The sequence below is a fragment of the Cystoisospora suis genome (genome assembly GCF_002600585.1).
Source record: "Cystoisospora suis strain Wien I chromosome Unknown contig_4375, whole genome shotgun sequence".
Classification (NCBI taxonomy): domain Eukaryota; phylum Apicomplexa; class Conoidasida; order Eucoccidiorida; family Sarcocystidae; genus Cystoisospora; species Cystoisospora suis.
The window spans coordinates 6,453-23,484 of NW_027157167.1; the positions used below are offsets into that span (position 1 = coordinate 6,453).

Here is a 17,032-nt window from a genome sequence, read left to right on the forward strand (position 1 = left end):
TGCCACCAGTACACGACAACACCGAGGTCTCTTTTCTTTCAGTCGCGCAGTTCCGGAAGGCGGACAAACTGTTTTCTATCCGACGAACCGAAAAAAAGATATAGAAAGCAGCCGCCATCAGCAACTCGGAGGACGATCCACAAAGGTACTGAAGGTACCCAGCACAAGGAAACATACACGGACTCGACGACAGGCATGTTGTATGTCTTCATAACCCCTTCTCACAATCAATATGTCGGCCGGAGGTCTTTCCTTCAAGACAGGCGGAGCTGATACTCCCCATTCTGGGTGATATATCTGACCCAGGGTAGGGCCTGATATCCACTCTTCTCAATGATTTTGAGATACCTAACAGTGATACCGCTAACTGTGAAATACGGGATTTCGAACTTAACGTTTATTGGCCTTTTTAGATACACATCCCGGCTCTCGACTCCGACAGAAGGCAACCCGAAAGTCGCCGTCATGACAAAATCTCTTTGACCTTGAAACTGTTTAATGACCCATACCATGCAGTCTTTCTCGGGGAGATATTTGACAGAGCCAATTGAAGTCTTGAAGTGCGGAGAATCAGCATCAGTAGGGACGGGGACATGGATTTCAACACCGCTGGCAACAGAACGACTCTTGAACTGTGATCGAGCTTTGATCATGTACTCGATCCGAGTACTAGAACGGCCCGTATCAACAACCGCATCAATCCAGATCAGTGGTTTGACTTGAGTATTTAAACGATAACTCATCAGCTCGAACTCCCCGTCAGGTGGAATGAATGATATCGTACGGTCATTTTCAAACCTTGCAAGTCGTACACACTGGTGAAACTTGATATCTTCCATTTCTACGGCCTTCCCTTTAGACAAGGTTTTGCCTGTACTCTCCAAAAGAAGCTTATCATTCAGTCCTAGCTTGAGCTCCGGCATTCCCGAAAGAAAACTCTTCATCTTGAGGCTTCCAAGAATTTCCGACCTCAGCACAGTGCCGTTTGAAGAAACAAGAAGATTTAACTTCTCAACGACATCAAGGAAAATCTCGTTTTTCTTATGGAAAATCCCCTCAGATCTCCAAGATACAGCATTGGTTATAGCTGTCGGAGGACGGATAGCATCCGTTGATAACTGATGGGCCTCATTCTTTATGAATTCACGTAAGACTTTCACTTCAGTGCTCTGCGGAAAACCATTATCCATAACCTCATCTAGGAGTTCATACGTGATGACGAAGTTGTCGCGAAGACTCTCTTCTTCAAGTTCCTTGAAGTATTCGCGTAAAACATCTGACAGCTTGTAAAGGAATGATAGTAACATTGTAGCATTTGCATTGCCTTTTGTTACCGCCAAGAGATAAACATTACTGTACTGGATCCAACAGTACGTGCACCCAGAATCGAAGAAGATGGGCTTGATTAATAAGGCGTCGTCCGACTCCACCACATTCTTCTGAAACAGTTCGGTTGCCTGTGTTAAAGGTATATCACCCCGATAGTCTCGGCTAATAATAACCTTCCCTTTCAAATCCAAAATAAATATGGCCGACGCCCCCGCCATCTTGCTGTGACCCAAAGAAAGAACTGAACTGCTCCCCTCTTGTATAAGTATTTATAGAAAAGTCGGAGGTCCGCTTCCTTCAACGAAGCAGCATGTCAGAGTGCTCTACAGCCCGAGTTCAAGAGGTAAAGCGCCCTTAGTAAAAGACCCTTGAGAAACTTCGTAGAGACAGTCGACTCGGACGACCTCAGAGGACTTCAGAACGAGTTCACATTTACCAAACTGAACTGAAGATCAGCATGCGGGAGAGACAAGCAACATAGAAAAACCGAGAAAGCATTACAGGGAGGCGCCAGCATCAACACAGAAAGATGAAGCCGTGGACGAGAAGGAGGTCGAGGAGAAAAAAGCGGCGGAGGCGCGTGTGACCAGAAATTAGGAAGGTGTCACCTGATCCAGGCCAACAGCAAAGGGACCCGCTGTGCAAACAGGCGATCCTTGGTGTCCCGGAATATTGAGCCGGCGCCCATCTTCTTTTCCTCAAGACAGACAGGGCGCATATGTCGGATAGAGGAGCGCAGAGTATATAAAACAGAGAATGAGCGGATGAAAGAGAACAGACGAAGCAACCCCCGCAGCTGTCATCTCCCGCGCCGTCACGAGAGCATAGAACCACGCTTGCAAGCAACTAGAAGAGCGGGAGTGACACGACAGACAAAAAAAAAGCACCCCCGGTCGGGTTATAACCTCCGTGTGGCGCTTCCTGTATCTCACATCTAGCGCGCCAGTACAGTTCTTGAGTAAGCAGGCCTTCACGGACGGATGGCTGAGACTGGGCACTTCATGGATGAAGGGATGGGCAAACAGAAGAGGAGAGAACGGTCAAAAAGTGAATGACCTCAGATCATGACGGAGGCAGCACCCGCGCCGGCGAATCATAACCCACGATCTCGAGCAGTACATGCAAAAAAGAAATATGCTCCTACGAAGAAGAGAGATATTGGGGACTATACGAACGCGAAAAAGGCGCAGAGCACCAGAAAATGCACGAGTGGGACGTCAAATTCTAACTGCCTTCTTTTCGGGAAACAGACGAGAAAAGTATGCCGAAACAACGGATGAAGCCGAGCGCCCAAAAGCAAGTGAACAAAGCGAGTTGGTGATGTCGTCGACGTCACACGAAGGGCCGCCGAAACAAACCATGAAGAGGCTCTTTTAGTGGCACATCATGAATAACTTCAGTAACACCTGTTCCTTAGGCTATACAGAGATTTTAAGAACCCTTCGTACACGTCCCGACAGCCAGACATGTGAACGAGCGACCCTTGAAACAAGCGAGCTCACTATGTATCTTCCCCGACTGGGACTGCTCCCGTACGACGGCCTCAATGCAGAGGGAAGGACGGTGGATGCTCCCCTTGAGGAAAAAGCGTCTTTCCTCCTGGGGGTGTTGGAAGTGTGAGCAAACTGAGATCCCTTACCTCTGATTGTTGTTGACAGCGAAATATTCTTACCCCTTCATCATCCTCAGAGCTTTGCAACAGCGCGAGTGGCTACTGCCCCCAGCGGAGCAGCCTTTCGGTCTTATATTCTGAACTGCTGATGATGATGTCACTCATCCAGTACGCCTGCCTCAGCTTGCGTGTTCAAGTAGCCAGGCGGGATTCATTATTAAGCAGCATCGAAAACAACTATCCTGAATGCCACCGCACTAAGAAGTTCTCTTTTAGTAAGGACGCTTATGAGTACCGACAGCTTAGTGTTTGTGCGGCTGGCCCATGAGGACCGGGGGCTGAGCGGTCACGGGTTACTTCCGCGGTTGGGGCAAGTTGATATTCTTGGGATTTTGCTGGAGACGATCTTACATAGAAAGAAGGTGGACTCACTACTTTCCGCATCCAAACGTCAACGCGGATGAGCTCCAAGGCTTCTAGAGAAAGAATGTGGCTTTCCCGGTGCCGAACGTCCTTTCACTGTGAACTATTTGGTCTTGCAAAGAAGGGGACCAGTATCCTGCAGTAGCGTTCGCCGGCACACGCTCTCATATGCTAACATTATCAGACGCTGCACTTACACTCCTGATCGCAAAGCCAATGTTCCTGCATCCTTACCGGCCGCGATAGCTCAAGACAGGTGTGCATTCGCCTGCATGCAGCTGCCCCATCACTACAACGAACAAAGGCAAACACTTCGCCGTCTGGGTGGAAGCTACTTTTGTCTTGACGTTTCACCGTTTCGCAGATGTCACTTTGGCCCTCCTAATAGTGAATCCCGGTTTTTTTGTTAGTGGCAAGAAGGGCTGCAGTCCCTGCTTTGGTTTCTCTCTTTCCGTCCTGGTGAATTTCAGAACGAGCTCTCTGTGAACGTGCCTTTTTTTCTCACGCGAACAGCTAACTGGAAGCAAAGTCCGGCTTTAGCAATGCGGTAGATGCAGGAGACAAGGTCGTACCGTCAGCCGAGCGAATGAAGTAACTCTCACGGGAGACGGGAGAAGTTAGAGCGACAGCGAGACTTATGAAATCGAGTTTCAGTTGGAGACAGTCAAGGCAATGCTCAATACAGCGCGGGTCGCAGTAGGCAAGGCCTCTGCTCGCGTGAAGTCTTTAACTTTCTACTTACCTATCACAGGAAGGTCGTCTGAATCTCCTCAAGAAGGGTCGGAAGGAGAGCGAACGGACGAAAGTACGGGGCATACAGACTGTAGACAGGTCGTCGTTGACGAGTGCGCTCTGGTAGTCCCTGTGGATCGGGTTTGAGGTTGGGATCAGATTGCTTGCTGTGTGTCACTCCGCCTGGGAGCTTTTCTCTCTTCAAGAAAGCAGGCCACTAGTCTGTAAGGGCCTGTAATGCGTGGCACGAGAGAACTGTCTTGTCCGAATTTTCGGCGTCCATCTCAACACTGAGCGCTCAGTTTTTCTATGTTGGCCTTGTTCTTCCGGGTATGGTTAGTTTTGTCCATCTTTCGTCTTTTGGGCCCTCCCCTCCCTCTCTGAAATGTTCTTTCCCGGAGACAGGCGTCCGTGAGCTACCTCTGTCGAACTGTTTTTCATATATGCGACCGATGCGGCCGGCCGTTAAGAAGAATACGTTCATCTCTGCAGTTCCAGACAATCTTGTCCCAGTACTAGACACAGTCCGGGCTGAGCAGTTACCATTTTTTGCGCTCGCCCCTCTGTTGCCGTCATACGGACGGCCAGGTATCTCGTCCGAAGTACCTGCGGCAACGAGCCCTTGTCGGTATGTGTAAAGTCGCTGCAAATGACTGGGTCATCATCTTTTCTCTTTGTTTCCTCGTCTTTCCCATCTCTTTCGTCCGCTTGTAGGACTGTTTCTTTCTCGTTTTCCTCTCCAAGACTACTGAGTCTATCTCTTTGTCTCCCCTCCGTGCTGCTCTTTTCTTTTCTTTCTCCGGGACTGCCTTTCCCTCTCTCTCTAGGTACACCGCCTCTTTGTCCCGTATTTCCCGCGTCTTCAGATTGCTCCCCACAAGGGGCGTCTCGCCGGCGCTCTGAGCTAAGCTTTCCCATCTATACGTCTTCCTTGCCTTCTTCTCTGTCTGTTGCGTTTTCCTCTTTCCCGCGGAGAAGGAAAGGCGCGATGCATCTAGATTCTTTGGCCCCTGCATCGCAGAGGACGGATTGGCGTGCTGGAAGACTAGGAAGTGTCTCACGTCCATTCGCTTCTTCCCCACTGTCATCTTCTTTACCATCTCTTTCGTGTTCACGTCGCCTGGCATCTTCGTCGTCTTCTCCTGAGTCGTCAGCCGGTGTGTCTTCCTCGACTCCCCTCTCCCCATACAGGCTGCAGCGAGCAGCCACGTCGTCTGCCTTCGGACTTCCTATCAACTGTCTCCATTTCGATGAACTCGACAGCACGCAAAAGTGGTGCCTGCGGAGTCTTCAGACTTTATGTGATGAGCACGGCCTCTCCCCTTCCTTGTGGGTAGCAGTCAGTGCGACACAACAGACAGCTGCTGTGGGTACACGCGCCAGTGGGACACACGAGGAGAAGAAGTGGGTTTCTCCGGTAAACAATGTGTCTGTTACCTACGTGATTCCTTGGCCTGTAAGTCTTACTTCCAGACTCCTCAACTTCGCGCAGACTGCCTCTGCTGCGGTATGTAAAGTACTGGAGGAGTATCAGATCAGAGGCCAGATCAAGTGGATAAATGATGTGCTCGTGGAGGGTAGGAAAATTTGTGGTGTCTTATGCCATAATCCGGCTTTCTTTCTCCCTTCGTTTACTTCGAGGGCTTCGGCGACGAGAGACACACCTTCCCAGGGTATACTCTCAACTCACAGGCTACACGATCTGCACGCAGAAAATGGCACAAGGCAGCAGTATATTGCGGTCCTCGTAGGCATAGGTATCAATGTGGAGAAGAATCCTGACTTGAGCTGCATGGGGATTCTCCAACAGCCGGTGACTTCAATGGCAGAGGAAGTTGCCAAGGTAAGTCGGGGAGGCCTTTGGGGCCATGTAAGGCAGGAAGAACGTCCAAACCCTACAGGAGGACGGGGTTCCCAGATTTTGCAGTCGGAGAACGCCAAAAGCGGTCAAGCAAGACAAGCGCGTCGCCCTGGATGTAGCAACCCACGCGAGTTCGCTGGGCGGCTTTTCCCGAGAGACGGTGAACAACGTGGGGTGTCGGAGACCGATGAGAGGACGCTAAGGGAGGTCCCGGTGAAAGCTGTTGCGAGCTCTCAACTGCACATAGGTGAAGATGTATCAGGAGATGGCAGCCAACAAGGAGCAGCTGGGAACGCGACGGAGGAAGCGAGTACTAGGCGGGGCAGCGAGAAGTCTGCTGAGTGTCATCATCTGGACATGCACGCCATTCGCGCTTCTCTGGACGTACATATGTATGACTGTTTCACTCGCCTCCAGAGGGACGGCTTCAAGGCCCTAAGACCTTACGTTCTCTCTCGACTTGCTTGGGTAGGAGACTACGTTGAATTAGAGGAAGAGCAAGCGTCGGCGTGCTCTCGCACTGAAGACCTCACTCCTGTCTCTTCCACTTCTTTGCACTCCACCAGTGGGTCACTTGGAGCGCTGTCGTCTTCTTCGTGCCCCTCGCTTGCTCTTGATGAAGAAGTGCACTCACAGTATGGAGCAGATGAGGACGAGGCAGACGGAGACCTGTTTACAGATGTGGATGGATTTACAGACAGCGGATGGGGAAAACACGATGGGAGTGGTGATCTGTACCTGCCGCCGGTCTCTTCCGGTGGAGGAGCATCCCTAGCGTCTGGAGGAAGGCGACTTCTCGCTTCCGGAGTTCTGCACGGGCTTGACGAAGACGGTGCACTTCTGATTCGGTCTGGTGATGGACGGACTCGTAGATTCCTTGGTGGTCATCTTGTTAGATTGTGATGTGTGTACCAAGGTGCCGGACTCGGTGTTCTTTTTCTACAGCTTGCTTCACGACCAGGGGGTTTCCAATTGCGGTTGCCCCGATTTCGGGGCCCCCACTCGAAAAGGCGATGCTATAATGTTCATGTCAGTAATTTATACTGCACACATGTATACTCCAGACCGTACGTGCGGCTGTGACGCCGCAGTGTCGCCTGACAAGCGTTTTCTTTGCTAGAACATATGATTATACGGTATATGTAGACACGCGGCGCTCACCGAATACAAGAAGTTCGGATGCCTTCCCCGACAGCCGTTGGCCGGCAAGTGTTACATTACTCCGCGCCCCTAGGAGAGCCAAATGCGGGGTCGTATCCGCGGACAGTAGTTGCCGGTCACGCAAGCTTTTCTTTGGCCTGGTTCAGTACCGAGAGTCCCGTCCCCGTCAGTTCTTCGATCATTCAAGCAGACTCCGGGACAAAGGTCAGCGACCCGGCGGAACAGATTAGACTGGCGTCAGTCACTCTACAAGGAATCCCCCGGAACGTGGGTATCTACCTTGAGCTTGTATCTCGTATAGCAAGTAGACAGCAAAGGTGAACGCGAGGAAGCCCCATGGGCCGGAACGACCTTCGCTCGTACTTGGTATCATCAGGAAGCTACGTTTGATTGTTTCAGTCGCTGGCACTACTCATCGCCAACATCAGATGCCGAGGTGGCGGCGACTGAAGAGTCTCCCACAAGGCACCCTCTCAGCGACCTCGAAAAGTATCAGAACGGGCCACAATGGCGCGCAAGACTCGAACTCAGGCCTGCGGGACTCTGAGCACGTCGGACACGGTCTCGCTGCGTCAAGCCACTCCAGCAGAATTGGACCGCATGCCGCTTTTTTTTACCGCTGATCCTATTTGCGGACCGATGGCCCATTCGACAGAACTGAAGTTCTACTAGGGTGCCGCGCCACTTGAACTTAGTATCCTGCAACTACAGACCTACACCCAGTTCAGCTGCACCAAGAAACAACCTACGCATTGCGGCTCCCCGATTTCCGGAACTAGTGAAGCTACCACAGTGCAGGTGGTTTCTATACGGCTGCGGATTGCCCTCGCTAAGTTTGGGTCCTGAGAGTGCACCTATTCTCATGCAGATGGCGGGGACCTGGCCTCGACGATCCCTTTTGCCGACCTCGGAGAAGACTTTTTGTCGTGCCCGCGCGCGGTTTGCACACACATGCCCAGGAGAGACTAAACAGATGTACTGTCCGGCCGCCAGAACAACACACAAGTTCGTCCAATGCGCACCTAAGGGAAACTCCAACAGTCAAAGAAAAGTAACACCAAAGAAAGAACAGTGTGAAATGACCCCGATAACATATTTCTTAGCTCTTGGGCTTCTTCTTCGGTCGGAGCTGGTTGCTATGACCGCACTTCTTCTTGCGGCAGTTGGTCGCCCGAGGTGGCAGACGTGCGTAGCACTTGCGACAGACCTTCTTCTCGCAGTTGTATTTCTGTGCCAGCAGCGCCAAGGAGGGTTCGATGATACCGCCACGCAACCTGAGGACCTGCAGAACCGAAGCACGATACATCCACGCGACAATGTAGAAAGGAGAGAAAGTGAGTCCACATACGGACACAGGCGCTAGCATAGCATCAGCGAAAAACAGGGTGTGGCCTCTACCGAGCCGCTGGCTCGATTTCACCGAATCCGGGCCCCAACAGGCCGAGCGACTACTACAAAACTAGTACCCGGAAGAAAAGGACACCATCGATCACTTAGGCGGGGGCGCAGAGACAACGCACTCCAGAAGAAAAAGCGCTTCGCTACCCATGTGAACCGGTGAAGCAGGACGTCCCTCTCTCCATCTTCGTTTCTCACTTGCACACCTATACTTTCTTCCCATGGTATCCCTCTTCCCCTTCATCAAGAACCCCTCGTCTGTGCACGAGGCAGCCAGCGCTTCACATCCCTGCCAACGAAAACGGGATGTACCGTTCAGTATCTCGGGTTGCCATTCGCACGCAGTCGAAACTGGTACGGAAAAAGCGTCTGTACAAGCCGCGCCTGAGTTTTGTCCAGACTGGCGCAAAGCGCTCGGTACACTGCCAGACCACCACGTAGAATAACACGAAGCAAACAACAACGGTGACCACGCCACGCAAACCGTGGTCCACCGCACTCACTAGATGGAGCGTAGACTCCTTCTGAATGTTGTAGTCAGACAAGGTACGGCCATCCTCCAACTGCTTGCCGGCGAAAATCAGACGCTGCTGATCAGGAGGGATTCCCTCCTTATCCTGGATCTTAGCCTTCACATTTTCGATAGTGTCCGATGGCTCGACATCGAGCGTAATCGTTTTACCCGTAAGGGTCTTCACAAAAATCTGCATGGTGATTGCGCTTGGAGACTAAGCGTTGAACAGACACAAAAGACGTCCGGCCGGCCAGCACGGGACAGTACGCCTCCAACAGGAAACTCAGCTCCCCGCAGTTCAGATGAGACCAGCTGGACGCGCGGGCCCAATCAGCAGAATGAGCTAGAGAAGACAGAAACAGCTTTGGTACAAATTCTTCTCCTTAGTCTCTTACAAGGATAACAGATGGGTTGGGGGAGAGCCGGTCCTTTTCAAAAAAAAAGCGTGACCGACTATAAGCTCTACACCCTCAGCATGCGATCGGGGCCCTACCCCACAACCAGCTGGGCCGTGAATGTCGGCGGAGCGGTGACCTGTCGCCAGAGGCCATGTAAGGTACGGAGCGCCCAGCGAACCCGCGAAGTCGGCAGCGGAAAAGTCAGAGGGGCGATGTGAGGGCCTACGGCGGGCGTGACTGTCAAGTTCAGCAGCACCACCACCACTTTTAGTCTGCGTGGAGGTTTCCGTCCATCCGGATGGGGAAGATGGAGAGAAGATTTCACACGAAGCACCTACACTCCCGCGTCGCACGATACGCTTCTGAAGACAAGGTCTGACTCGCCCAGGGAACCGGCCTCTCAACACAGATGCGAACAAGCTACGATCATCTCGTTCCGATCTTACTGCACCACGTGCGTTCCCCACGTGCTGAGACGGAACTTCGCAACGGGTTACTCGGAGAATTCGCCGACCAGCAGGTCACCCAGACCGTAAGCCGTTAGACAGTCGGTTTTTATCAAAATTACTCCGAGACGGGCCGTTATCGTACACAGGCATGATGACCTGAAAGTCCGTCTCGATTATTGCGTCTACCCACACCCGGTAGCGACTCTTGCCAGGACGCTGCCTATTGGCAAGCGCGTGTTCCGCATCCTGGTGGGCGTGACTAGCGTAGCGCTGCCGCCCTCGTACCGACCTTACGAGCCAATAGTCGAAAACCCGGATATCGTATTTTCCCAAAAGCAACCTGTCACATCGGGCTATCCCGCTGCGCAGCCTCCCACATTCTGTCCCAAGGACGCGGACACCTCCAATCCGCGTCCCGCCGGTTTTGGAAGAAACGAAACAAAGGTTGCCGCACTGCGGCCAGCCGCCCCAGAATCCGGCCAGGTTTATGGCGGGGGCTCACTCCCCTCTACACCAGCAACGAGGGCGTCTTCCCCATTGAGCATCTGACTGCTGAGGCCCCGCTCCGGTTTCGAGGCTCCACTTAGCCTCCAGTGACGCCAATTCACAGTTTTGTGCTGCGCGACCGATAATTTCAGGTGATATATCTAGCATAGCCCTATGCTACATTCCGGGCCTGGCCTTCCGCTGAACACCACGACATCCTTTGGACGCAGATGTGAGCGAAGAGGCCTGGAACACACTGGCTCCGACCTACCCAGACTGAAGCCCAGCTACGATTTTGTCGGAAGCGACGAGGCCCACACTAGCTTCGACCTACCCAAACTGCAGCCCAGCTACAATCTTGCGGGCAGGCGCTCGGCGGTGACGCCGCTGTGTGGCTCTACCTTATGGGTAGTCGCCCTGCATTGACGTATTTGAAACGTGAAGCGGCGCCGGGCTCGCAGGCAGTACCTCAGGTGCACCCATGCCTTGCTACACGGCTGGTGACTTTTGCCAGATGCTAGCGGTAGCGCTTCGGGGCGCCTGACAGAAACTGGACACTGAAGAACGGTGGAACCGCCCTCCCCCAATAGGATTGCCCCGGCGTACGAAACGTCGTGTCGCGGGTGCTCGGAAAAGTGTCAATAATGCTGAAGACCCCTCCACCACGTATTCAGATTGTGTCCATATACCAACTACCGGGGGTATCCACAAAGTAAAGAATGCTGTGTGCGTTTAAGCTCCACAAACGTCCAAAGCGACCGAGCCGGTTTGGACACACGGTTACAGAGCTTCCGTCGGGCCCCGCGGGAATCCACGCTGCCGTTGGCGGGAAGTGTGATGGTCCCCTCAGTGCCTGGATGCGTAACAAGGTAAATCAGGCAAGCCAGATCCTCACGGGAGGTCAGAGATGGCTTTCATCAACGGGTTTTGAACCTTCTGGTAAGAAGGAACAATCACACTGATCGAGAGCAGCTCTGTCGCCAGACCAGTTTCGACCGGGCGTCCATGGTCGACCCCACAGCGGGGAGGGGGAGAACGGAGTGGAGCCGCGTGATGCATGCGGGGTCCACCTGACACGATGCCGTACCGCATTAGGCACCTCCGTCTATTAGACCTCCGGCAACAGAAACAAGCAACTCGGGAAGAGAGCTTGCGCGGTCGAACGCGCGGACCTTAAAGATGAGTACTGCGGGGGATAGTTGCGCGTTTCCTAACGAATGCGCGGTGCGCTGACAGCTCAGGCTCTGCTAACTGCACCCCGGTGAGCCGCGGTCTGGCACACCGCCTAACAACCCTGGAAAGGGTTCCGGTCCCGATGGCAGCGGACACCCTGTCGGCTTTCAATTGCACCGGACTCCGCCGAGCTGGCCAGCCACCCTGTCGGTCCTATACCGGTTTCAAACGCCCTGTCTCTGTCCTAGCGAGTGGCAGTGTTCCACTCACGATGTGGAAACACTCCGGCAGGATGGTATCCACCAGCAACATAGCAGCTTTGAGCTGAGCATGTTTCCACCAGCAGCATCTCTTCTCTGAGACTGGTTGTCCCGCGAGGACTACACACACAGAAACCATTAGTCTTTTTCAGCCGAGCTGTTTCGGCACGAATAAGGAGACACCATGTTCTCGGGCGAAGCGTCCGATAGTGAAGGGGATAGGAAAGAGACGGCATTCGAAGCGTTGTTAGGGCGGCCGCTTCACCGCCTCATGACGCGGGCACCTGTCAGCCGCCGGACGCAGCAAGCAAAACAAGTGAAGGAGCCATTCACCGCAACGGTAAGTTCTCCTTGGTAAGGCCATAAGCAGGTGTACGGGTCCTCACGCAGCCACCTGTCCTAATTTTTCTTGCATCGGCAAACCGGAAAACGTATCCTATTCGATTTCGACCACACCTACGAGGGACAGTTATTGTGTGTTTCGTTTTAATCATGTGTAGAGGTGTCACTGAGACTCGGAAGTGGGGTCTGGACGCCGCCACCGTTGATTTGTTGGGGCACAGGCCTGGCGTTGTTGCCACACGTGAGCGGTTCTTTCTACCACGGAGTTTACCGACTCGTTTACGGCCAGTGACGCTGGGGCTGGACCAGCGGCCCCCGAACAAGGCCTTGCTTGTGTGGTAGGCCGCGCAGGCGACAAGCGAATCAGTGCCTCGTCGCTGCACTGTCCTGTTTGGAATCTTGACTCCAGAGCAGTTGCATCGTGACGAACATACGATAAGCAGTCTCTGGGCATGCTCTCAGCCAGTTCTCTTTGCTGTGCTATCCTACCCCCACCTCAGGTGTGAACCAATCTGTGAGCCACCGAAGTGTCCTGATGTCTCTGAGGCGCGTCCGCGTTATGTGCCGTGCTCGGTAGTATTGTTGTGCGTCACCGATGGCCCCACTGTGGTGAGTGATATGCTGTTTGGGTGGTTCGTTGGCAGAGAATCGGAGAGCTTTCATTCAGGTGGACCTGGGGGCTTGAAACCGCAAGGTCCATAGATCGAAAGCATGCTGTGCTAACATGTGTAACGATGAGTAACACTTCCGCGATTCGGCTCTGTCCGCCACACAGAACACTCCTAGCGACGCGTCGGACCCGCGGGCCGGGCCTAGAAGACTAGACCAATCGGGGACTCACAATAATTGGGACGAAGCACGGCGCGACACAGCGTGCTGACATGCGTCACAGGTGTTACACTCCTCCTTCGCCTGAACTGCTGGGGCCTCGCCAGCAGGAGCCCTTCTGTGCAACTCAAGGCCCCCAGGTGTCCCGATGACAGTTATCCTATCGTAACCCTCCCCCCGGACACTCCGAATTTTGCCATGTCAGGAGACACTGGTACTCCGTCATCCCCTCCCGCTTGTTGCGTCGGCGGGACTGTACAATCGCTTGTGTGGCGTACGGTAGTCCTCTGGCTTGTCCTACCGCTGCCAGCGGTCACGGAAGCTACGGGACCCTGTGTTGGACGAGGTGCCCAGGGGCTGTACGCCTTTATCCGGTCCACCTGGCTACCGGGCGGGCACTTTGCACTTTCCTGAGAACGCCGTATTTGCCCCACGACGAGTTTGAAAACGGAAACCCTAACCCCAGTTCTGCCCCCCCCCCCCGAGGGAAGCTGGAGTAACAAAAGACCTTGCGACACTGATGGACGTAGCACAACAGTTGCACTCACGGCACAGCATCGAAAAGAGGGGCGGTGCCGTCGTCCCGGTAGTCTACGGACCAGCCGCGATTAGTTTACGGCAAGGCAGCAGGTTCCTCCGCGACAAACAAGAGAAAACGGCGTGAGGTGCTAGCATCACCAGGAGCTTGGGCGCAGGTACACTAAAATTGCCAACCCCTTCACCATGCTGTTGTTGAGGTAGAGGTCCTCCTCAAGCGGCTGCAGCAGGACCAGAATGGCCAAACCAGGAGGGAGACCACCTACTCCACCAATGAGAGGGGAGTGTGAATGGAGGTCCTCCCGTTCCCCGCCAATGAACCACCCAAACAGCACACCACTCATTACACGAAACCCGTCGGTGACTCACAACAACCACTACACGGCACGACACACCAGCGCGGAGCCGCGTGACAGGGGTAACAGTTCTGCTGCCTGGATCGGGTACATAGCCGGCGTCGAGCAGCCCAACTCGGTGCTGGGAACTGGGAGCCATACCTTACTGCTACTCTTGATTTCAGGTTGTACAGGTGGCCCTGCCCGCGAGCACCAGACCCATAAAAGAACCCGAAGTAAGATCTTCGGATACATACGTATATCGGTCGATAGCCACGTGCTGCGCCGAGACGCGGTTCCGAGCAAACAAGCGGGACATTCAACTCCGTCCCCACGCTAGTGATTCTTTGGGCATATACAAAGATAGACATGTCGAAACCCGCGACTGATGACCGCACGAATGTAAGGACGCCATCAAAAGTGTACCACGTGAAGTACGCATGTATTTGATATCACTACGAAGCAACAAAACGCGGCTGTTGGACCCCTCTCGCGTTCGAGAAGGTCACCAAAGCACGGACTGGTCCGCCCCACGCAGCTCGGCCAGATATCAGCTGCAAGTTTGCTGCCCCCACGGATGGCTACCCCAACTTTCATCCAGGGAGCACCGGCTCCTTTACAGAGTCTTGCTTCGTTCCGGCGGGAGCTGATCCCGGTCACGCCAACTGGTAAACGCAGCACGCGTCATGAGCAACCAAGGTGCTGCTGGTCTGGTTCGCGCTGCACACCGCCGGGGACCGTCACTACCAGGTAGTCGGGGTTCCGAGTTCTCGGAAGGTGCTTGGCCCCGTCAGTCCTCCCAACTCGGCGTTGTTCATACCAGGGAGCCTGAGCAGGACCGTTACTCTTGGATAGATTAAGCACGCTAGCTACGACGTGATACTGAAGTGGTGCTTGGAGAGAGTAGTTCGTGTGAGGGCTTTGTTGAAGTTATCGCCTTCAGCCGGTCGGAAGCGACAACCGAAAAAGGTGCAGTACGTCTGTGTACGTCGGTCGCGTTCCGCACACCGAGTAACATCCCTACAGGCCGACGTGCTGACCAGTCTCCAGGGCGGTGCCCGTGGCCACCCGTCCAACTAAGCCTTCACGGTTATTCTTGAACTGCGTGTCACAGCGATCGACTGGCTAGTGTACGTCCAGTGAGTGCAGTCTCCGCCAAGAACAACGCCAGTAACCGCAGGCCCAGACACGGGCATCTAGTTCGAAGACTGTCACATGTGTCACGGCCAGCGACCTCTGTTGGCAAACGTCTTCACTTCAGAAGGAAAACTCCGGCTCTTGGCGAACAGTTAACACTACTGGTGACTGATCATAAGTGCACTACCCATGTGCGTCACCAATGGAAAGTAAAATCATCTCTCTGCCCTGGAAGAATTACGCCAGGGCGTCGGCTGACGACTCAACGTCTAGTGCCTTCTAACGCAAAAAAGCGGCTGCCTGCCGGCCAGTGCACTCGTAAAGGAAAAAGACTTGCGGGTGACGGACAAGAGTTGGAATATCTCTTATCCAGTTGCGATTTTGTCATCCACGAGAACTGGGAACTTAAGCAAGAAACCGCGGTCAGTACTGCCCTGTCCTTCGCACAGCTCAACAGTCATTTCCAGTGACGCAGAAACCCTGTACCAGGAATCGTGTGCCACTTACAACGCAGACCACGAAAGACGGCCTGCATTACAGCAGCATGGAAGCTGTTCAGTACTCGACAGATAAAGCGGTTGAAGCTGCGGTTCATCGGTCCGTGCCATCGACAGTCTCATCTACAGCGCTGCGCAAGGCGGCGACGTCTCACACCACGTCCTTCCCACTGGAAAAGAATAACGACGCGCTACTTCCAAGAGCTACTTTCCGGCATCGCTCACCCCGTCCCCCTACGACAGCGTAGACGGAAGCGGCCGGTTTAGTCCACCCAACCGACAATCAGGAACTCGCCACCTTAGAGGTTTCAGCAAGCCCCCTCCCTCGCGGCGTATGGACCAGTCACCTTCCGACCGTCCCTCTGCCCCCCCATCCTGGTAACTGCCCGTACCTCGTTTTAGCACGGGACACGCGCTGCTCGTTCCGTACCTCCGGGCCGTGACAATCCAACGCAAAAACTCCGCTGACGCTCACCACCACGACGAGAACAGACTATCCCTCCAGATTACATTCGCTCGCCCACCTGTACGCCGAGTTGCTCAAGGGCAAAGGTGAGGTCGCGGCCGTTGGGCATGCGTCTGTTTTGGACAGTAGACCACAGCAGGTGCGTTCCGAAGTATACCTCGAACGCGTTGCTCGGGACCAGCACGGAGCGGAGAATCTGGCCACCAAAAAACAGTGAAATTATGACCGTCATGCGGTTGTTCTCCACGGCCTGCGCCCACTCCGGTACGCGCCACTCCCCCCCGTCATCTACTTCTCCAAAACCAAGTGCTCTGCATACCTGGCGGCTAAAGACCGCCACAGCGATGCCACTCCAAATGAGCACATCCAGCAGCTTTCCGAGAATCTGGTATAGCAGGGCTGGTCGATACTCGTTTGCCACAACCCGGAAGCCGGGCAAGTGACCTAGCTGATAGTGCATAAATTCGGAAAGCTGGCGGAGGGCTCCACCAGATGATCAGGAAACACACAGCTGCACGGTAACCTGGTGCGGCGGGACGTCGGGCGGCAACGGGTTGTGTGGAACCAAGAGCTTCTCATGCCACGTACTGGCGCCTGGTGCTCCGTCAGGCTCGGCAGCACTCTCATTCTGCCAGCCACCCAGTAACGTGCCTAAAGGCATGGATAAAACGAAGACAGCCAGGGCGATCAGCAGGGTTGACGAAATGCCAGTTGCGGAAGCTCCAGTTTCTGTAGGCGTATTTCGGGAGACGGGGGAGGAGCCACTTGGTTCGCCGCCCTGGGGAGCCCGGTGGGGCTCCTGTGGAGGCATCATGTTCACAGCCCCCTGCCAGGGGGAAAACACCTTCAAGAGATTCCACTTACAGAGATCTAGAACGAGGAAAAACACGAGAAAAAAAAAAGAACTGCTACTGCTTGAAATCTATCGTCGTACACGGTACCGACGAACGCATGCAGCTACACCACAACAACCACACAACTGGCACGACTGGACAGCAATACAGTGGCCGAAAGTAGTAGAAGCGTCAACCGGGGAACGGAGGTCATACCGGGGAGACAACGAGCAGCTAGGAAAAGATAGACAACGCGCTTCT

At 54.0% G+C, this 17,032-nt stretch overlaps 5 protein-coding genes across 5 annotated transcripts; 1 reads left to right on the forward strand and 4 right to left on the reverse strand.

Annotated features, from left to right (window-relative positions):
* CSUI_008014 (mu1 adaptin) lies at positions 1-3,044 on the reverse strand. Its single transcript, XM_068068154.1, has one exon. It carries the CDS (start codon positions 1,545-1,547, stop codon positions 255-257), a length of 1,293 nt encoding a protein of 430 aa, XP_067919867.1. The 5' UTR covers positions 1,548-3,044; the 3' UTR covers positions 1-254.
* A 1,682-nt stretch (positions 3,045-4,726) lies between these two features.
* On the forward strand, positions 4,727-6,860 carry CSUI_008015 (biotin; the record flags this gene model as incomplete). The annotated part of the gene is made up of 2 exons (XM_068068155.1): positions 4,727-4,730; positions 4,963-6,860. The coding sequence occupies 2 exons, from the start codon at positions 4,727-4,729 to the stop codon at positions 6,858-6,860; spliced, it is 1,902 nt and encodes a 633-aa protein (XP_067919868.1).
* A 1,357-nt stretch (positions 6,861-8,217) lies between these two features.
* On the reverse strand, positions 8,218-9,507 carry CSUI_008016 (ubiquitin-60s ribosomal protein l40; the record flags this gene model as incomplete). The annotated part of the gene is made up of 3 exons (XM_068068156.1): positions 8,218-8,577; positions 9,020-9,244; positions 9,499-9,507. The coding sequence occupies 3 exons, from the start codon at positions 9,505-9,507 to the stop codon at positions 8,218-8,220; spliced, it is 594 nt and encodes a 197-aa protein (XP_067919869.1).
* A 2,067-nt stretch (positions 9,508-11,574) lies between these two features.
* Positions 11,575-13,090, reverse strand: CSUI_008017 (uncharacterized protein). The gene has a single exon (XM_068068157.1). The coding sequence runs from the start codon at positions 12,590-12,592 to the stop codon at positions 12,302-12,304; it is 291 nt and encodes a 96-aa protein (XP_067919870.1). The 5' UTR covers positions 12,593-13,090; the 3' UTR covers positions 11,575-12,301.
* A 2,315-nt stretch (positions 13,091-15,405) lies between these two features.
* CSUI_008018 (selenoprotein t) lies at positions 15,406-17,019 on the reverse strand. The gene has a single exon (XM_068068158.1). It carries the CDS (start codon positions 16,396-16,398, stop codon positions 15,979-15,981), a length of 420 nt encoding a protein of 139 aa, XP_067919871.1. The 5' UTR covers positions 16,399-17,019; the 3' UTR covers positions 15,406-15,978.
* Positions 17,020-17,032: the final 13 nt, after the last annotated feature.

Bases quoted from the DNA above. Each gene is read 5' to 3' on its own strand.
- CSUI_008018 (XM_068068158.1), bottom strand. From the start codon at position 16,398: ATGCACTATCAGCTAGGTCACTTGCCCGGCTTCCGGGTTGTGGCAAAC.
- CSUI_008017 (XM_068068157.1), bottom strand. From the start codon at position 12,592: ATGCCCAGAGACTGCTTATCGTATGTTCGTCACGATGCAACTGCTCTG.
- CSUI_008014 (XM_068068154.1), bottom strand. From the start codon at position 1,547: ATGGCGGGGGCGTCGGCCATATTTATTTTGGATTTGAAAGGGAAGGTT.